The sequence below is a fragment of the Notothenia coriiceps genome, unplaced genomic scaffold (genome assembly GCF_000735185.1).
Source record: "Notothenia coriiceps isolate Sejong01 unplaced genomic scaffold, NC01 NC01_scaffold00026421, whole genome shotgun sequence".
Classification (NCBI taxonomy): Eukaryota; Metazoa; Chordata; class Actinopteri; order Perciformes; family Nototheniidae; genus Notothenia; species Notothenia coriiceps.
The window spans coordinates 355,280-377,348 of record NW_011359122.1 but is presented as its reverse complement, the minus strand read 5'-3'; the positions used below and the strand labels follow the sequence as shown (position 1 = coordinate 377,348).

At 40.3% G+C, this 22,069-nt stretch overlaps 2 protein-coding genes across 2 annotated transcripts in view; one reads left to right on the top strand and one right to left on the bottom strand.

Moving 5' to 3' along the window:
• LOC104956927 (neurobeachin-like) overlaps positions 1-22,069 on the top strand; it is a 118,613-nt gene that overhangs the window by 15,647 nt on the left and 80,897 nt on the right. The window contains exons 9-21 of the mRNA XM_010784506.1: positions 6,374-6,571; positions 6,691-6,824; positions 8,218-8,326; positions 9,792-9,944; positions 11,632-11,800; positions 17,005-17,084; positions 17,848-17,910; positions 18,294-18,391; positions 18,850-18,942; positions 20,421-20,529; positions 20,627-20,708; positions 20,864-20,987; positions 21,727-21,919. Coding sequence (XP_010782808.1) covers positions 6,374-6,571; positions 6,691-6,824; positions 8,218-8,326; positions 9,792-9,944; positions 11,632-11,800; positions 17,005-17,084; positions 17,848-17,910; positions 18,294-18,391; positions 18,850-18,942; positions 20,421-20,529; positions 20,627-20,708; positions 20,864-20,987; positions 21,727-21,919 — 1,605 coding nt within the window. The remainder of the gene's footprint in view (positions 1-6,373; positions 6,572-6,690; positions 6,825-8,217; positions 8,327-9,791; positions 9,945-11,631; positions 11,801-17,004; positions 17,085-17,847; positions 17,911-18,293; positions 18,392-18,849; positions 18,943-20,420; positions 20,530-20,626; positions 20,709-20,863; positions 20,988-21,726; positions 21,920-22,069) is intronic.
• LOC104956928 (serine/threonine-protein kinase WNK3-like) overlaps positions 1-22,069 on the bottom strand; it is a 63,471-nt gene that overhangs the window by 20,753 nt on the left and 20,649 nt on the right. The window lies entirely within an intron of this gene.

Genomic DNA, 22,069 nt, shown 5'->3' with positions numbered 1-22,069 from the left:
CCCGCACTGTTACCTGCACATTTAAATGTATATTTAACCTTGTTCACATATCTGTATATATGTACATTCACCTGATCAGAGTTTAACTTATTTTTGTTATTTCTATTCTGTTAAAGATCCCCTAATATACTATTTTTCATCAATATAATATAGTTCTCAGTTATAAAACATGTCTCTAAAGTGTTAGGTTCCAAATACCAAACAGATCGTGCATTGCAGCATCCCATAATCCCCTCTGTTTCAGCCCTGTTTCAAAAGTGCTGATTCGGTGTCTGTTACTTTAGATGAAAATAAGAGGCCACTCCCCACGCCCCTCGGCGAGATATTTGGTTAAAATGAACACAATGGTGTTCTAGGAGGAGATTCAGGTGATAAGGTGGGGGGGGGGTTACCTTGGTTGGTGATTGGCTAATGGTTACACAAGCCAAAAAAACGTTATGACATCATAAAGTGGCCAAGATCTGATCAGCTCATTTTCAGACATGCTTTTATATAAATTCATCTGGACAAAAAGAGAGCGGGTAATTTTTTCTGAATCTTTCAGAATCTTTTAATGCAGNTGCATATTTATTTATGAAATACATGAAAAAGTGTATTTTGCATAATAGGTTACCTTTAATACATGTTTATTATTATTTTGTATTTATTTAATTGTATTTCCTTTTTATTCCTTATTATCCCTGTGTATACTCCCATGTGTACTACCTGTGTTTTTCTCTTATTCTATTGCTGCCATAATTGATGAAATACTGATTTCAGTCTGGCCTATGGATGCCTTGAGATTCCCAGGTGGAGTCATTGTTTGGTCTTTTTGCTAATGGCAGCTGACTTGCCGTTTACCTCGCTAATTGTGGTCCCAGACCTTGTATTAGAGAGGTGACACCACAGAGCAATCCCCCAGATTTCTGAAAATAATGAAGAGCATGTCCAGGTGAGACAATTACCCTCAATTGATGAAGCTGTGAATAGGCTTTGTAATGGTGAGGATGATAGAGCCAGCCAGGTGAGTTGGGGAGAAAAGGTCAGAGAGGTGTCAGGTCACTTTAATTGAGAATGCAAGGCAGAGTCTGAGTTGCTACGGTATGTACATTGGGAGTTTCCTTATATCTGTTTCTACTCGTCTCAAATCCAGAGCCAGAGGAAAAAAAAAAACATCTGAGCTAATGCATGATTTATTTTCTGATCCGTGATCCTCTCATCCATGTTTGATGTCTGACATGCTCCCCCTTGCTAACATACTGTGTTGAGTGTAACTGTAACTTTGGCGGTTAGTCGAAATGCAGAGATTATTGCTGCCCAGGGTTACGATTTCTACCGCACTATATGATTTATGGTTTAAAATCTGACAGACCTGTAAGTAGAATCTGATCCCTGGGCTCTTCTCATATTGCTGTATGGAAATTGCACTCCAAACCAAGAAGGACTCCTGATTTCATTTGAAGTTTCAACTCATTTTGCTCTATATTGCCATTGTTTTTTCACTCACTTGACATTCCCAGACATTTGTTGATAACATCAAGAGACAGGGTTGGTTCTATTGACACTGACAGAAGTGTGACAGTCATCACTGCTTTTTTAGCAGAGTTCATAAGATTTGGGGAAAGTCAAAGAAATTGTGGGCTGAGAGTCATACAAGGGAATTGCCTCACAACATTAAAAGTGGATACTGGCATATATTCTTAAACAAATGTTTTTACTTTGGGGAATTACTTATTTGTCCAGGTCTGGGTAATAGCATGATCTGGAGTTATAAAGTTAATCACAAAACACAACATGTAAGTCAGCAAATTGACAAGTCAAGACAATTATGCCAATTACTTTATGTCCACTTTTCAAATAATACATTGAGGCTTTTATCTGTATGGCCCTCTATCATCACTACCATATGCGTTCTACATGAGTCAGATTAGCCCATTGAATTTGTGCCAACACTATGCACCCCAGATTGCTGTTGATGAGACTGAGCAGCTGCACAGTCCCGGTCCTCCCTGTCAGGGAAGACAAATGTTATCTCTGAGAAGAGGCCATCCAATAATACAATATTGATGTAGAGCATTAGATGACAGGCTCACATCCTTTGGAGATAGCATTCAGGCCAACACATACAGTGTTTCCCACAGAATTTGATTCTATCTTTAAAAAATAAATAAATAATATTAATAATAATGTTTTGTTTTTTTATGAGATCCATTTGTGGCGCACAAATAAATCAATGTGTGGGAAACACTGCTGCTAGCCCAGGGATGCTGCTAGCCCAGGGATGCTCCGATCGATCGGCCGCCGTGCTCTCTAAAAATGTCGATCGCGAGAGCCGATCGCGTGACGTAAAATGATGACGTAAAATACATGACACTTTTCTCTGTGCGCGGCAAAACAATCTCGCCAAAATGGCTTCACCGGTCTGGCAGTATTTTAAGGTGTCCGAAAATGACAATAAAATAGCGCCATATGCAACGTGTGTGAAGCAGAAATCCTGCAGCTCCACCCGCTGTAACGGACCGGTGAGCGGAGCAAAACACATACTAAGAGTTAGACCTAACACACTTAGCTATTTTATCTACCTTTGGAACAAGATAAACTAGTTATAAATACATATATTCTTGACTGTCGGGTCACTGATTTACTGGATCAGTGAGCTGCATGAGACGATACAGGCTGCCGATACTGATTCCGGGGATCGGCCCCAAAATTGGCGATCGGAGCATCCCTAATACCTGCCAATGCTATTTCTAGAAAATAGGCTAAAGTCAATAGACATCTTCTTAGTCCTTTTTTACAATTACAAATGTTTGAACACTACCACCATGGCTCCACTATAGGCTATAGAAAGTGTTAAAAGCAGTTTGATGTTGTTTTCATCTGCATCGTAGATCATTGTATACATGATTGAGACTTTTTAAAAGTAATTGCAGTCATGGGAAAATAGCAAAGCTGTTCCAAATGTCTCTGTCTTGCAATGATACATTTCCCTGGATTAGTTTAAACATTAAGTCAATACTGAGCACATTTTGTATCTGTATTGGATATTATGAATTATTTGAGAAAGATCTAATTGTGCATTGTTTAGTCTTGCTATGATGGCAGCAGCTGTAGCATTGGAGCATGGTAGTGTCTGCCTATTACTGTTAGGGAGTTGTTGTGATTCCCCTGGTCCACAACAGCCTTTGGCATTGGGAGAGAAAGAGGGCAGCTGTAGTGCTTAAAATATTGTATGTGACTGGCTGACTTGTTGAAAGATACTGTAAAACTACAGGTTTGTTACAGTAGCCGTGAACCATGAGATAATTATGTCCACACTGTGGCAGGGCTCCCACTAAAGTGCAGGGCACTGGAGCTTGTTATTTCTTGTCAGTTGGGTTTCATGAGTAGGACCTTTTGAAGGATGTTAGAGACTACTTGATGAGATGCATGCTGCTGTGTGGACTTGATCATTGAAGATGAACAGAATACTTCTTATGCCTTATCATTGTCTGACTGAAAGAAGATACATCATTAAATGTGGTTCAACTCTCTCCTGGAAAATCCTGGAAAAATGCTGCCAGGCAACAGAACAGATATAAAAACAGTAAATGTACATGGATTTTGACCAACATCGATTTGGAAAAGGGATTAACTTGCCAATCTAGTCAAATCTGAAACCCAGAGGATTAGGTTCTAGGATCAGAAAACGTAACATATTAATATTTAAAAAACCTTCAAAACAAGATAATTTACATTTAGTGTTGTGTAATATTTCAAGCTGAAATATACAGTTTACTATTAAGAATAATTTGAATCACTTTATGTGTTATGTCAAAGCTTGCCACCTTCTTAAATGCTGCACTTACATATGCATTCAGAATAGATTTCACAATGATTGTACAATTGAAACTCTGAGTCAGCTTGCCTTTTTATCCACTTACTACCCAACTGAAAACAAGCAGTCCAGATTTAGATGCTTTAGATGCATGAACCCAGTTTGCTTGTGTTGCGTAACATACTGTATTTATCTACAGTCCCTTTCGGAGCAGATGGTTCTTTCCTCACTGTTACTTCAGCTTCTGTCTCTTGTTATTTTATCACCATCCACGAGTCGGAGAGGGATTAAAAAAACAAAAACATTTCTCTCATTCATTAATAATTCAACCTGCCTGGTTAAAGGACTTAATTTCCTCATTAAGCATGTTCCATTCACACTGCATTGACAGATTAATTTACCTTATCTTTCCACAGTTAATTGATTGAGTAAATGAAGACCTGTCTGTTATTGATCAGCTGTTTGTTATATCTGCAATAATGAATGTGTTACTAAGCCACTGACTAATGGAACTCCCAGTTATTTTAACATAGTCATTCAATGGCTTCATATGTGTGTTAAGAACCAATACCATTTAAGTTACCAGTGTAGGTATGTGTTACTGTCGTTAAGATTTGGAGATTTTAGCCACACTCAGTTCTGGGAAAATAATAAGAAAAAAGGTTTCCCAACTGAAGAAATTGACCTGAAAAGCATGTAAAGTTAGAACAAAAACTTGAAACATATTAATGTGTGGTGCTATTGGTTTTATAAATGTATCTCGACTTTATTCACATTTCATGTGGCTTTTCTCTCTCTCTGGTATGAGGGTGGTGAGCCAACATTCAATAAAGAAATCTGATAAATCAATAGAATACTGATCTCAGCAGGTGTTACTGTAGCACACTGTTTTGACTCAAAGTCTGATTACTTTAGATGTAAGGGGACACAATCAATTACAGACTGCTTATCTTTATTTGTCGGTGTTTCGAGCCACACTCAGTAAACTCTTCTCATATGTTCACCTGTTCCGTTAGTGGAAAGTATTTGAACAGTAAATAAGAAAAATAATACCAAAAAACGATTCATCTTAATTTGTGCTAGGTAAGAGAGTGCGGTCATAGCTCACTTAAGAGAACTCAGCAGTGACTGTGTTTGGTTCAGGATTGCTATAGGACAGGCTAATAAATGGCTGGGTTACATTTAATGCAGTTAACAGTCCCCTCTGGTACTAAACCAACTTTTATCAGTCCCTGTTCCTTCTTATCATTATGTTCAGCTGTAGAACTACAGACTACCATCCACTAGCCACAGGGATTAAAAGTGAAACAAAATTAAACCAGCCGAGAAAAGATTTGTACTTTCATATCATAACAATAAACTTGTATATGTCCCCTGTGAAATACAAAGATCAAATTTAAATGTGTGCACTGCAAAATAAAATCTGTTTTTTATTATATTTGATGCCTTCTTTATTGGAAACGGAATAACGGCCCCTGCCTCCTTCTTTCTTGCACCTTGAATGAAGCTTTTATTAGACAATGTAAATCTATACTGCTTCAATTATGTACGTGCCCTGACAAGAACTTGTGCTAAGTTGTAAATTGTTCTAAAAACGGTTTGCTTAAAAGCCTTTGCACGATTGCTTTGTGTTGTTGAAAGTAATTTACTCTATAATGGCCCTAATATGCTCATGTTCTGGTTCATATTTGTAATTTGGAGCCTCTATCTATTGTGACACGTTTTCATGCTTTAATGTTCAAAAAGCTCTTTATTTTTCTCATACTGCCTGTGCTGCAGGCCCTCTTTTCACCCTCAGTCTGAAACCAGAGCCCAATCTGCTCTGATTGGTTAGCTGGCCCGGCTCTGTTGTGATTGGTCAACTGCTTAGAGACGTCCCGCCCCTTAGCCAATGTGTTGGAGCACTGGTCAATAGAAGCGCGAGTGTTACGTAGTGATGTCAGGGAGGCGTGTGGTGCAGTTGGTTGTGCGTTTGTGTTCGGAATCAGGGGGTCACAGGTTCAAACCCCACTGCAGTCAGCATGTCGTTGTGTCCCTGGGCAAGACACTTCACCCAAATTGCTCCTGTGGGGATTGCCCACAGTATTGAGTATGTAAGTCGCTTTGGATAAAAGCGACTTACATAAAAGTAACATGTAATGAAGTAATGTAATGTCGCTATGTTAGTGAATTAAATAAAGGCGTCCAATCAAGGTGTTTAAGGAAGGGGGGTGTTATGTGGGAGAGAAGCTCCATATGGAGAGACATTTGAGATTTTAGCTTTTGCAGATCATTTAAATGCTCAAAAACCAATATAAGACACTGCAGTAATAAAGGCAAAATCTCAATAGCATAACAGGGCCTCTTTAATTTACTCTGCACCAATACATAAATCTTGCCCTCTTTAAACCTGTCGTTGCTACTAAAAAAAAAACATCCTGTCATTTTTCATTCTTGAATGGATATTTTTTAATAAAGTTTTAATTAGAAAAGATAACGACAAAGAGACACTGATGGGGTGCAAGTGTAGAAAGGAGCTACGTGAATATCTTTATCTCTCCCTTTTTCTCACCCATTTTCTCTCTCTTTTTTTTCCAGAGCACTTTTAAGTTTAAGTCAGAGAGTGACATTCACTTAGCAGAGCATCACAAGCAGGTGTTGTATGATGGTAAGTTGGCCAGCTCCATCGCCTTCACCTATAATGCCAAGGCCACTGACGCCCAGCTCTGCCTGCAGTCCTCGCCTAAAGAAAATGCCTCCATCTTTGTGCACTCACCGCACGCCCTTATGCTACAGGTCAGTTGCTTTGCTCCAAGCCCATTCTTAACTCTGTGTCACCCTCATAGATTTAAATTAATTTCCGGTGCACGCATTTTGAATTGTCATTATTAAGGTTTATGTTATTATCTTCACAGGATGTAAAAGCCACAGGGACTCACTCCATCCACAGTGCCATCCACTCCATTGGTGGGATACAGGTGCTGTTCCCACTCTTCGCTCAGCTGGACTACCATCAGCTGAATGATAGCCAGGTGGAACCCACTGTATGGTAAGAAGTACACATGTTGTTACAGCACAAAGTTATCTTACTTTTGGTAAATCTGAATGTATTAGAACCATTGAATTGCAAAATAATAATGTATCCGAAATAAACCACTGCCTGCTTATAAAAACAGCCTTGGTCAAGCTGTAGTCCAGTTTTTATTATTATCTCTACTCTCTGGTTTGGACTCCTCTCATCGCTGTCGTCCTGAGCTGGTCAGTCCAAAGCTTCCCCACTGTGCCCTGGATGCAGTCTGAGCTGTGCTCTAATCCTGTGTTAGTTTGAGGACAGCAGTAGCAGAGAGACTCGGGTGTGGCCACACAGCAGCTCAACCCCCTGATGCCCAAAGCTCTCTGCCTCTGTAGTCTCCTCTCCTCCCTCAATTCTGTCCCTGTTTCTCCCTCACTAGCATGTCAAGGGTCTTTTCCTCACAGTATGTCATTCTCTGCAATACTTGCTTTGTCCTTGTCTTGGCTTTTCATTTGAGTCCTTCTAAAGCTTGTAGAGCTGAGGAATTCAAAGCCTATGCAAACAATTCACTCTCTCAAATGGCAGTCAATGCGCAGTGGCTTTTCTCAACAGCATCCCGGAATAGAGATCACAAAAATGGTCCTTTTGATAAAACATCTCATGTTACTCCAATCACTCCAATTCCAAACCAGCAGTGATATGAGTCGCTGCTGTTCTGAAAAATTGAAAGGTAACTGTGTTTGCAGTGAAGTACCGGAGGCTAAACCAATAGCACACGGAGATCACTGTCACAATATTTTGTCCATGGCTCAGTTGGAGCAACAAGCAAGAAAGGAGCAACTGCAAACTAACAAGGTAGACAAACAAACACAGAGCAGAGCGAAGTTCACATTCACTGTATGAGTTCGTATGCAGTGTATGTGCAGTATCTATGGAGCAGCCGGCACATGAGTGATTGTGTCCCTGTGATTGTTGGGCTAGAGCGGAGGCCGCTAGAGGATGTGGGGGAAAGCCGATTAAGAAGTGTCACTAAGCACCACTGTCACTCAGCCAAATGCTTCAACTGGAAAGCCCTCCAACAAAGAAAAAAGCAACGTCTTCAGAGTACTGCCTTGTCCCCATGAATGCTTTTTTCTTACCTAACACACACCCTGGTTCAATTCGCCCCCCCCAGACCACTCTCCCTAGAGAGACCCTCAGCGCGCCCAGGCTTTCTTCTCTTTCTTCTTCAAGAAGGATGAAAGTGTTGGGCTGGGGGTCCCAGCTGACTGCTGGCATCCTCTGAAATGACCTTGTTTATCCTGCCTCTGCCACACTGTGTCCTCATGCTGCTGCTGTTTATAGATTCATTCCTTCAGCACCTAATGACTGTGGGAATAGATGAATGTTGTATTTCCTGTGTGACATGTTATGTCTTCCTCTTTTTCAGTGCCACTCTCCTGGCCTTTCTGGTTGAGCTGCTCAAGAGCTCTGTGGCCATGCAGGAGCAGATGCTGGGAGGGAAGGGCTTCTTGGTGATTGGATACCTGCTAGAGAAGGTGTGGCAGAGCCTCCATTACGTATTGAAAATATTTCCTAACCTCAGTGACACATCACTTTACAATAACTTGTCATTTCTATATTAACCAATTTCCCCGCATCCATATAATATACTCATCACAGCATGTTTTTTCTCCCTTTGAACTGTGATTTGAAGTTTACTGTGATGAATAAGAGTTTTTTTTACTTACAAGCCCATCTGCTTTTGAAACCTCTTTTAACTTTCCCACTATCAAGGTGCACTGTATCTTGCCTGCACTCTCCAAGGCCTGTCAACAGTCTGATCTCCCATCCCCTGTAGCAGAGTCCTGAATGTGTCTTTGAACTAAACAGAGCTAGAGGAAGAACTAATTCTCTTCCCCTTTCTCTCTTACCGCATCAATCTTTATTTACCCATTTTGTGATGCAGATCTAGCAGCTTGCAGGCCTCCCCAGAGTGTGGGCTCTTTCGGAGCTCTAAGAAATGACTCCACTTTGTCACTCAGTGACTGGCCTGCCTGCTGGCTTCAGCTGCTGTTAACTAACAGCCAGACAGTCGGCATCTGAGAGCTGCGCTTTTTTTTTTTGCTTCCTTCACGCTGCCAGGTTTCACGCTTCCACATATCGTACCATCTGTTGGTGATCTGTTTATGCCACACATACTCTCCCCCCATTGCCTTCATTTTCCTTCTCTTCTGCCCTCACCAAGTCCCCCACTGGGCAGAGAACAGGTTTCAGAAAGAGGTGGTAACAGTATACGTAAAGTGACATATCCTGCAAGTTTCTGCAACATTTCGTAATTTAGTTTCAATATTGTATTGAGGTTTATAACTAAACAGATCAATGCGTCACTTATGCCAACCTGCTATCTGGCTGCAACAGAACATAAGAATAATCGACAGCACCAAGTAATCCTTTAAATGAGCCTACACAGATGGGAATTGACAAACATTTCGAATGACAAAAAAGGACAGAGAGTAGTTAAGACAAGACAGACAGTATTTTTTTATAAACATTATAGCTTACAGTTTACAGATGTTATAGTAGTAACCCAAACTAAAATGATATACCTGAATATGTATAATATATCCCTTTAATACAAAAAAACATACACTGTATGTTCAATACGCCTGTTAAATTATCTCCACATCACTCTATTTTATTCTATTAACATTTAACTACTTAATTCTCACTTGAGAAACATCAGATTAATACTGCTTGGATTTGCTCGAATAGTATTAAGGGACATGGTCGATATTCCCCCCTGTTATTGACCACTGTATAATTTACAGATGTATTTTTGTAACATTAAGGTGTTTACTACTGATGGGTACTGCAAAGAAACATTTCATTAACAGTTACTATGGGGTGTTGGTCTCATTATTAGTAAGTCAGTCAGAATCAGAAGAATATATACATGGTTAGCGCAGAATAGGATGGGACATATTATTATTGTTTAACATGCCCTTGTGCTTCTTCCTACAGTCATCACGTGCACACATCACCAGGGCTGTATTAGAGCAATTCCTGTCCTTTGCTAAATATCTGGACAGCCTGGCACACGGGGCCCCCCTGCTGAAGCAGCTGTGTGACCACATCCTGTTCAATGCAGCCATTTGGATCCACACCCCTGCCAAGGTGAGCTCTCAGGGAATCCAGCCTCTAAGGGAAAAGTGTCCTGAGCCTTCGAGTTGAAGTGGATGCATATCAGGAGCTTTCAACCACAGAAGGCTTCAAGAATCCTTTACATCATACTTCTGGAAATGTGGTTTAAAGTGTTCAGTGTTGATAGCTTGTATTACACTTATCAGTAGTCAAAGTTTCAGTTTGGCAAGATTCTTGATGGCACTTGTTTGTTTGTGTAGGTGGAAAAATAAATAATAATATCTACCCATGTTTTTATAATTTGTTTAACTAACATTTCAGAATCGGTTTTATTACCAAGTAGGTTGACACATAAGAGGAATTTGCTTTGGTGTATGTGGTGCATACGATGACACAGAAAGAAGAATACGTAGCAAAACTAAATGAAAAAGAACAAAATAGGACTGTCATTTAAAACAACTATTTTAAGACTATTATAACAAATAAACAATATTTACATATGACAAATATGATATACTACATTTAAAGTGGAGAGCTGTGCTGATTTAAAAGAGGTAATGTATTTATGAACAAAAGGAAAAAAAATAAAAATAAAGTATTATTATGACTTGATGCTGTTTTACCTTACCACAGTTTGGATTTGGTGCCCACATGACATTGACCCAGCCAGAGCCAAGTGTCTGAGCAGTGTAGTGGAGCTCATACCCCAGACATATTCTAACATGTATAAGTCATTGACAAGTCATCACTTGCTTCCACTTTCCTGTCTTCAAAGTTTTTGAAAGAGCCTCCTTCTTTCCATTTTATATAATGACCCATGGAAACCGGGATGAGGTATATCAAAGGAGTTGAGTTTGTGTGGCGAATGCATTTGCTTCAGGAATTCTGCTGATGGGCCGAACTATGAATAAATAAAAAGAGGAAATATATACAAAAGTGTCTCTAGGCTTGCCTGCAACACTCCTTTAAAATAGAGCGTAGAGAAAGAGAGAGGAAAATGAGAAAAAGCGTGAGCTAATGAAATGGGTTAGACCACGTTTAGCTACATTGGCACAGAGAGCTACCCTGGCTCTTTCCCTTAGGACATGCTACAAAGTCCATGTTTCCTCTGTTCCCATCCTCGAGCTGCACAGGGTATGGAGAGCCAGCTGTGTGAATGATGGGAGCATGCAATATATGAATGAATTAAGTGCGCCTACCGACCCTGTCCTAGTAGACAAATACGATTTTGTAAGTGCATTTTACTGTTCTGTTCTCATGGAAATAACATTACAAACAGCATGGCGATCACTTACTTCCAGTGTTACATTTAAGTAGCCTGAAACCGCATCACATCATGTTCGCGTCGTATAACCACACTGCCGCCTTTCATCATAATTCGTTTATATCATTCAATTTAATATCCTATAATTTATGAGATAGGGGAAAAGGCTCTTGCTGCTTATAGCTAGAAGGACTGTGGTGGGATTAAGGATTCTTGTCAGGTCTGTTGCTAATTACAGAGGAAATGCTAATCATCAATGAACAGAGTGGAGCAGCGACAACTGTGACATTAAGAAATATAGAGTCATTGGCCATCCATACCATGAACCTGCAATGATAATCTGCTCCGTGTGCAATCCACCATGATGAATGTCTTTAGTTAGCATGCATTTTATACGTTTTTGGAGAATAATTACGCATTGCACTTAATATGTGTGTGTGTGTGTTTCCACTCCAGGTCCAGCTCTCTCTGTACACATACCTTTCTGCAGAGTTCATTGGCACGGCAACCATCTACAACACAATTCGTCGAGTGGGCACTGTGCTGCAGCTCATGCATACGCTAAAGTATTACCACTGGGCCGTCAACCCTGCAGACAGCAGCGGAATCACACCAAAGGGTCTCGGTGAGTATATTTACCTTTCAAACTACGTTCTTTTGCTTCTTTTCGGTGTGGAATTACATTTGTTTTGGGTTCTTGTCTATATAAACTGTTTCCCATTTATCGGAAGGCTCATCTGAGTGAAGCTCAGTGTTTTTGGAAAGGAAATCATTGGAAACCAATCACGATCATTGTGTGCAGTCAAAAGCCTGCTATCAAAGTGCCTTCCTGAAATGGCAGCATCTCCCCCACATTTCAAATGACTCATCTCCACATGGAAGCACATGCCTGACAGCCGCTAGGACCATGGCCATCACAGGAGATGACAGTGAGGCAGACACGCCACATCAATACTGTCATCCCACTGGGGTGCTGGGTGTGGGTGTCAGGCCTCTGAAACCGGGGCCAGTGCTGTGACTGGTACCCTCTCTTTATGAGACAACAGCATGTTACAAAGCAGGCTGTGCTGAAAGCGAAAATGTCCTTGAACTGTCTTATCCTTTTTGCTCATCATTATCTTTTCTAAAACGATCCGTGTTGTAGTATAGTGGTTGTTTCCTAATGGTCGCTGACTGAGACCTCAGTGTATGCCTCACCTCATGAAACCTACTCCTTGATGTACTGAACAATCATGTAAGATTACTTCCAAACTTTTGTTTTCTTGAATTCCATCAACATTGTTAGTACCAGTAATGATCTTCATCTCAAGTGAACATGACATTTATTATCACTGCAAGAGTTGGCTGGATGCAGCAGCATTTAAGCCTATTTATAAGCCACATCAAGGCACCTGGCCTAGATTTATGATCTGCTAGAGCTGGGAGTGATGCTAATTGATTTACCACTAATAGTGAAGGTGACCTTCAGAGTGAGGTTAGCTGGGATAATATGTGCACAGTGCACACACATTGGAATGTTGGGTCAGTGCATGGGCCCCTCAATCAATGTTTCCCCCTGATTTTAATTTGTTCCTTATCCCATGTACTTACACAGTGCCAGGTCCCTTATCCCTTCTTACGCTGTGCTAGGAAACTTTACAAGACTTAATAAGTGATGAAAGCCCAACCTAAATACAGCTCATGCTCTAGGATGATGAGCTATATTTAGCTGGGGGGGGACTTTTCTCATGACTTTATTTCTATCACGTCCAATTCTTTTGACTCTCCTAGTACGTTTCCTTTTACTTTCACTGCTGTTGAATAATATATTTTAGTGTCAAAATCACTTGTTTGGGAAAAGCTTTTGCTATGTAGCATTAGTCAATGTAGTTTAGTTCTGCTTTTTATAGGAGCATCACAAGGTCAAATAGTTGTATGACTTATTAGTCGTGGAGCGTCGGAGAGATCAACAGAGGTTATACAAAAAACACCAAAAGAAAATGCAGGAATGTTGATATAAATACCCTTTTGTTCTATGTGAAATCTGGGCTGGGTGCTGGACAAAGAAGTGTTTTGGGGTGACTGACCATGGTGCACTGCAAGAAACCACTGCTCTGAAGCAGCTTTGAGGACAAACACTATTAAAGTCTGTCAGGAGACACAGCACCCAATGATGGCTTACTACAACTTTAAGATGGGTACAAAAAAGAGTTTAGACAGAGACAAATATAACCACTGTAGTTATCTGATAGTAAATAATTGACTTTGTATTTGATTTCAAAGACCTAGAGATTTATAAAGGATAAGTAAGAATCAATGCTCAACAAAACAGTTAATACTGTAGCTGTTACAAGAAATGTCTTTATTTACACACAGACTGTTTTTGTAGTATTTTGATGAAAACGCTTGATTTAATACACACTCACAGACATCTTTTTATAGTTTCAAAGACAAGATAAACACATATTGTAATCCATCAGTACATTAGCTATGCCCAATATTATCACTCCTTAAAGTAACTTGCTAGTTTAGCCTTCCTAAAATATACCTCTCTCAAACGCAACTGAAGCTGACTGTTGTTAAAGTCTACAGATTGTAAAGGCCTGGGAAAATGGCAAGAATTCTATTCCATATCTTGAAATGTATCCTCTTCCTGCTGTGGGTAATTTTCAGAGTGGGTCTGGTCCCACTGATGCAGCCAAGTATAGGCACGTTTCCTCTCTGTCCTTCTCAACTGACAAACGACCAAACAAATACACATATAAAAAGGGAGAGAGCCAATCAGATAATGAAGTGTTCAATTATAGGGAGACAGAGAACACATTTAAAATGGAGCTCCTCCAGCTACTCACTCTGTTTCTGGAAGTACCTCCCTTTCCCTAGGTCTTAATAGAGAGTGGTATCAAATTAAAGCCATGTATCATGCAGTTACACAGAAACACTGCAGCCAGATGCCTATTGGTCAATTTCTCCTGGTCTGTGATATGTAGCCACAAGCCAACACATAATGTGTCTCAATCTCTATCACTCTCCCTTTGCCTCTGTCTATGCCCTGCTTCTTTAACTAAATAATAAGTAATGAGATGGGTGTCAGAGATGTTTGGCCAGTCACCAAGTTCCATTCAAGATGCATTTCAGGAAAGAACGAGCAGTGACAAACATGTAGTTGCTTCAGAGGCTGATTGAGGCTTGAGAATGTTTTTTGTGCGTGTCTACTGTACATGCTAATCAATTCATCTGTTGTATTGACTGAGTTTAGGTGGGGTAGGTAATTTTGGAGAAACCAGCTCGAGTGCGCTAGAATTTGAAAATACACAGCGAGAAAAAATCTGCCACTTCCTTACAGAGCCCCTCCTCCAACACACACAAACGCACACATGACCAATGACGGCACGAGATAAGTTTGTGCACAGATGGAAGGCTGACAGGCAGGTAGGCCATCCAGTCATTTTAGCCGGCCCGGCTCAAATGATTGGTCGTGCTTTTTACAGTACTACGGCTTCCACAGATGACATTTTTTAATGGATTTTTTGTCAAAGCACTTCCGATATTCATTGCTATCGGGATGTTAACAGCATTCCATGGAATATAACAAAAAGTGTTGAGCCGGTTTCTCAAACTTACCTACCCCACCTTTAAGTCAGGGAATGGTTTGGCTTGCTTCAGATTTACACCTGGGCAATCCACTGGATCAAATGAAGGTTAGAGGGGGCATTTGAACAGTTGTTGAGAGAAAGACAAAGGCCATTCATTATTTATTCTTTCCCTTACATTTTTCTCTGTTTGTGTCTTATGAAATGTTTAGTCATTGCAGTTTAAAGTCAACATATTCCAAATGCTCACAACAGAGGAGTTTCAGCAGGCGATGCATATGTTAGTTCAACCTGAGATGCATTCTGGACACCAATTAAAGCTGCTGTGATTAAAAATACTTTTTGCATTAGAGTATTTTATCAGCCTTTGTTTATTTAAAAGCACCCATGGACTGAAAACATAATTACTCACGTTTTCTATTTAAAGGCTTGCGCAAGTATAGAGGACAAATGCTTTTTTGTGTGCCATGACTTTATTATCAGTTATAAGCCAAAATAAGATTCCTGCATTAATCACATGGACATCAGTTATTTTTCAATAAAGTCTTTCACGTTGTGCCCTTGGGAAGTGGGAAGTAAAGCAATATGGGAGTGAGAAACAAGATCTGTGCAGAGCTGCTGAGGATAATTGGTTGTGAATAACTTGGATGCAGTGGCTGCGGTAATACTGTTCTTATCATCCCTTTCCTTTCAGCCTCTGTCCCTGCACTGGGTTTTCTTCTCGCTCTCTATTAATCAGTGTCAGGATGCAACCTCGGGGGGGCTCATCATTGATTACGTTGACCTGCGGTTGGGCGAGCAGAATGGTCAGGTGTCTGCTGCCGGGGTATCTGTCATCATGGCCCTGTCCCCATTTCAAATGAACATTTGTCCAGACAAGGTGGAGGTTAGGGTTTATCAGAGGAGAGGAGAGGCATTGAGTGACCCATTTCCCCTGAAAGGCTTTTGCTTCTCTCTTCGTCCCAGTCATTTAATACCTCTGCAAATGCAAAAATATGTTGTCCATGTGTCTATACCTGGCTGGTTGCAAAGGCTGAATAGAAATGTGCTGGCTTTTACAGCCAGAATAGAGCCTTTGTGCTGAAAAGAGAGTGCAGCTAATCTGGGGATTCATGTTTGTATTGTTATGAGTGGTACAGTAATGTGTGCCATATCCTGCATTTTCTGGTGTGTGTGTGCCTGAAAAGCTCTCTGTTGTATTGATGTGCTTGTTGCTGCAGCCTATTAGTGTACTTACTCAGTGTACCTGCAGACACTTTTTGTGAAAAAATCAGCATATTGAAAAGGATCTGAACCAGTCAAAATGCCTTGTAAACAACACCAATACAGCATCAGCAGAAGCAGCCCTGTGATATGACATGTAATCAATGCCGTCTGTCATATTCTGTCATTCTTCTGTATTTGCACGACTTCCGTACACCTGCTGACAGCATTCGGCCCGTCACTGTTGAATGAGTTTCATGACAGGGATGGATTGCAATGTGAGGCTAACTTCTGCAAGCCAAAGTGACCTTAAGTTGGCAGAGGCATTCTGGGTAGTTTTTAATGAGCTGTTGGCCAGAGTGATGGGCAGGTGTGACCTTGGGCTGGATGCCTGGGCACCATGTTGCTACCTGGGTTTGAGGGATAAACACATACTTCAAGGATGAATACATGTGGGTTGAGTAATTGCGAATGTCCAATGCTGAATTTATGTAAAATATATTCTACAAATTGTTGATAGGCACATGTTTCTGTTTACAAAGAAACACACATTCAGGGTAAATCCAGTGCACCAGTACCTAGCTAATGATAAAGTAAAACATACTTTGAAGATATCACTGTGTTGCAGTGGCGAACCGTCAGGGCCTTCAAGGCATTCAGAGAATACCCTGGAACACTCAGATAAAACAAACAAAAAATCTATTTAATTAAATAAAATGTATATAAAATGAATAAATGAGAATCGTATCTGTGTTGTTGATCTGTAATATTAAACTGTTACGTTGATTTGTTTGTCCTTCTCGGATCATGCACTACGTATTTCAGTGGTTTTGTGTGTGTGTCTACTACAGTAGAAGGTCCAGTTGTGATAGACACGGTTCGCCACTGCGAGTATTTGAGTTTTTACAGCTCAAAAAGAGAAATGTGTCATTATCAAAAACCTATATATATAAAAGGAGGGTACTTTAGATCACAGGCGAGACTGTACAATTTCAAGATATCTTATTTGGTTCCAATACTTTCTCAGATGTATTGCTTCTCTCTCCAACTACAGATGGTCCGAGGCCGACCCAAAAAGAAATAGTTTCTCTTCGGGCATTCATGCTTCTCTTCCTCAAGCAACTCATCCTGAAGGTATATTCCACCTGTCTTCATGCCTCGCAGAAAATCACACAACTTGATTTTGGCTGCACAGGGAAAATATGGAGAGTTTCAACCGTCCCTGTTATCCTTAAGACGTTCTGCTGGGCTGCTCCTCAATAAATACACTGTTATTTCTTATTTATGTCCTATGTGCTTGGAATAAAACCAGTTGTGCTGAAACACGAAATGAATTTATTATTCAGTTTTGGTCATTTCTTGATCATTTATCTATTTGAAATAGGTTCCATCCATCAATATGACAATGTTAACCAACTTAAGTCATCACTTTTAACTTGAATTTCAAAATATGACTGGTGTTTTTCTTACTAAATAAGTTGAAGTACTTAATATATATTACTAACAATAAATGATATTCTAATCAAAACAAAATATGAGACATATGTCACCTGTAAGACCTTTTTCTTAAGTTTTATATTGAACTCTTTTCTCTAGTTTGAGTGTTTAACAGGGTTTTCTAGGCAGTAATTAAAGGAATTCAAAATTGGAATGGACAGAAAACCGACTTGGCGTGTACATACTGTCACCAAACCAAGCAAGCAAGTTATCTGGCTTTTCAATCTGTTTGGTTGTAGAAAAAACAAATCACACACCCACACTAAGCCCATAAATGAAAAATCAGGAGGCCAGAACACTTAATGTGCTTGTATAGTTTCAAGTATCTAATTTTTAACTTTACAACATAGAAAACAAGGAAGAAGATTCAACTTGTTTTTCTGTGTTTTTCTTCTTTCAGGATCGAGGTGTGAAGGAGGATGAGCTGCAGAGCATCCTGAACTATTTGTTAACAATGCACGAGGTACAGGAGTCTATGTGCACCTAGTGAATTCAATGTATGTCAGTGGGCCACTTTACTGCTGCACTAAACCGCAAGGTCGCATTTTATTATCAGCAATATTTCTCTGGGAATTCTTTTTTCCTTAGCATTTAAACTTAGCAGCAAGATGAATGCATCATTCAACATATTTTCCATTGTGCAATAACCAGCCACGGCTCCTTGACTGTTGGAAGGTGTACCGGGGGCCCAGGTGTATTCTACAATTGCCTGGCACATGCACTGTGTCTTTGCCACAGTTGCATTTACAGTGTGAACAAAGAACAAACACATGATTCTGTTTCTTCTCCTGCCCCCTTTTATATTGTTCTATCCCTCATTGTCTTCCTCTCCTGGATTGTCTGCAGGATGAGAATCTGCATGATGTGTTGCAGCTGGTGGTAGCCCTCATGTCTGAGCACCCAGCCTCCATGATCCCTGCCTTTGACCAGAGAAATGGAATACGGTAAGCCTCCCAGGGGAAGACTCAATCCCTTTTCTATTTAAGCACCAAATGAAGAGGTGATTTCCCAAAATAAAGCTGAACACCTAACACCAGTGCTGTTGCCACGTGTCTACGTGATGCATGAATAATTCACAAGTTCAACGAAAGGGAAAAAACCCTCTGCATGGAAAGCAACAATATTAACATATTGATATCCCTATATGTCACAGATGATCAAACTAACCCCATGTCATCCTATAAAATATAAATGCGCACTGTGTAGCTCTACTTGTGAGTTCTATTCATTGCGGAAAGGCTGCTGCCTTCATAAGGACATTCATTCGATGTTAATGTAAATTCACTCTGAAGGAAATTGGTTGTCAGCTAACCAGTGGAGGGCCTTTTCATCATCAGTGTTATATTGTATTCTGTCCAGACAGTGTGCTGTTGCCAGCTCTCGCTGCTTGTGTCTATTTCAGAGTAATCTACAAGCTCATGGCCTCGAAGAGTGAAAGCATTCGAGTGCAATCCCTCAAAGTCCTTGGCTACTTCCTCAAGCATTTAGGCCACAAGTAAGTCATCCATTTCAATAGCTGTGCAGTAGCTGTGTAATTACACACTCATAAGTGGTTTTCATAATAAAAAGTCAAAAGATGAATGATGTGTCATGTTTAGAAAATGGCAGTCTGTTACATGTCTATCTTGTTTTTTACTGCTTTTGTTGCGCCATTGTTGTCTGTTTAACCAGCAATTTTCAAATAAACAACATTACGATAGGTGTGAAACTGTAGATAAATCAAGCTTTACATCCAGGCGATAATTCATGGCTTCATGCCCTGTATGCATTAAATCACATAAGAGAACAGTGGAAAAGGCCCAAGTTATTGTTCCACAGCGTGACATTATTAATATACTTCTTACAAATCTGCTGTTTGCTGCACATTGGACAGAAGAGGAAATGCTTAATGATGATTCAACATGTGGGATGCAGGGATGGATGGAGAGTATACAGGAGGGTTAATCCCATACTAGACCGCCCCAGGCACAAGAGAAGGGCCTCTGTCCTCAGGGGACATGAGGGGCTCCATGAAAGCCTGCCTTCAACCCTCACTTTAACAGCTTTCATACATTTTAAAGCACAACCTCCTCACTATGAGAGCCAGTGCAACTTATTAACAATGAAATGGGTATCTTCAGTGCTATGTTGATATTACTTTTGGTAATTTAATTTTTTTTGTATTAGTTCAGTGATGTAAGGTGATGTTTAGCAGTGCTAAAAAGTACCAGAAAAAGCATGAGAGAGGCTATATGAGTTAAGCTTTGCTCAAACTTCTTTATTAATATTTCATATATTCAACCACCTTAAAGTAAACTTGAAGACAAAGCGTAATAAATATTAAATAATATTACATTATGTTTTGTGATTTTAGAAAATATGCTTCTTTCTGCATTTCCTTATAACTCTATTATTTTAGTTTAGTTTATATATTTGTATTTTCATTAACATTGTCTTAACTCTGAAGAGTATCCTCAAAAAAAGGTATATGGTCTAGGCTACACTTATAGAAGCTGGCTATGAATCATCGGTTTGCCCTTTTCTCCCAAAACATTTGTAATATTCATACGGTTGAGAGAAATGCTCCTCTTAAGTTTCCAATTTGCCAGCCTCTGCAGCAGAAAACGAAAACATTGACTTAGGTCCCAACTCGTCCTGAGGCATTGGCAGCCTAGGCTTAGCATCGTGACACCAGTCATTATGCTGACTGTGTGTGTGTTTGAAATGTGTCACAGTTGAACCTCTTCACCTATGATATGCCTTTATTGTATCTTAGAGCCTTTCCTAGTGACAGGTTAACTTCGTTATCCTACACACCTCCAACCAAATTCCCCCAATTCATGGCAGCAGGCACTTCTTGACACTCGTCTAGAGAGCTCGACTCCCTGAGGGTGAGGACAGGGAGGCAAGCTGACGACACTCACTGATCCTTTCAGAGACTTAGAGAGCTCTAAACAAGCCACTTTAACGTCATGTGTGTGTATTTATCCACAGGAGGAAGGTGGAGATCATGCACACACACAGCCTCTTCACTCTGCTGGGAGAGAGGCTCATGGTGCACACCAACACTGTGTCGGTGACGGTCTACAACACTCTGTACGAGGTAACCCAACATTCTCCTCTCAAATGGCCCAACATCCGTTCACCATTGTTTTACTGTGAATGTGGGACTTATGTCTTCTCACCTCTTCCCGAACCAGATTCTGACAGAGCAGGTGTGCACACAGGTAGTTCACAAACCTCATCCCGAGCCCGACTCCTCCATCAAGATTCAGAACCCAAGTAAGCCTGTTATGTGTCACATTGAGTTTTATACTCTCTAAAGCACTCTGTTCTCTGGAATAACTGACAATATGTGTGTGTGTGTGTGTGTGTGTGTGTGTGTGTGTGTGTGTGTGTGTGTGTGTGTATTTGTGTTTGCATAAATGTGATTTCAGTGATTCTCAAGGTGGTAGCCACCCTATTGAAGAACTCCGCCCCCAGTACCGAGCTGATGGAAGTTCGGAGGCTCTTCCTTTCAGACATGATCAAACTGTTTAGTAACAGCAGAGAGAACAGACGGTGAGCAGAACTTAAATCACATTTTACTCGACCGTTCCGTGTATTATCTTGCTATTTAATGTATCAAGTAAAGAAACATTTTGGTCCGCCTTGTATAATTTTTTAAGAGACTCATGTAGGGATGCTCACATTGGTGCAGAATCATTCTCAGACATAATCCTGATTTCCAGCAGATGCTTCTGTGACTGACAGTTGTTCATTCCTGCTTTCTGTCTTTTTTTCCCTCTAACCACCCGACCACTCCTACACACACTCTCTTTAAGACATATTACTAATGCAATTAGGAGTCTTTGGAAACCACTGACCTTTATCAACACTGTAATTAGCTTAAAATAACAAGTCTAACTATTTAATATGAATAACCAGAACAACTCACACATATACTCACTGGTATTTATGCCTTCCTATTACATGTAGAGAATGTAAGGGAGGATTTAATGCAGACTTATAATGACTCCCTATTCATAAGGTCTTCTTGTTGTCGAAAGCCAATTGTAAAATAAAGCTTTGCCGATTAAATGTTGCCAATCAAAATCTATCTTTGCAGTTAGACAGTGGTGGTGTTTGACTACAAAAACTAAAATGTCCTGAGAAATGATCCATTTACCACCAACATCAATGAAACATATTAAACTTGCTATAAACAAGAGGATCACAGTTTACTTAAATAACTGAAACTGATTGTATCTGGTTTACATCTGGCATTGTATTTATGTCCTTAATGATGTGTGTGTTGCAGGTGCCTGCTTCAGTGCTCCGTATGGCAGGACTGGATGTTTTCTCTCTGCTTCATCAACCCTAAGAACTCTGACGAGCAGAAGATCACTGAGATGGTCTACAACATATTCCGTATTCTACTGTATCATGCCATCAAGTATGAGTGGGGAGGATGGCGTGTGTGGGTGGACACGCTCTCTATAGCCCACTCTAAGGTCAGTATTGTACTGTGCAGCAAAGAGGAAACACTGACCTCTGCTGTAGAGGCAGACATTATCTATATTAACCTAGCTCTTGAGGTTCTTCAAAAACGATCTTTACAGTCGTTTGCATCATAAATGTGTGCGGCTAACATTACCTGTGCT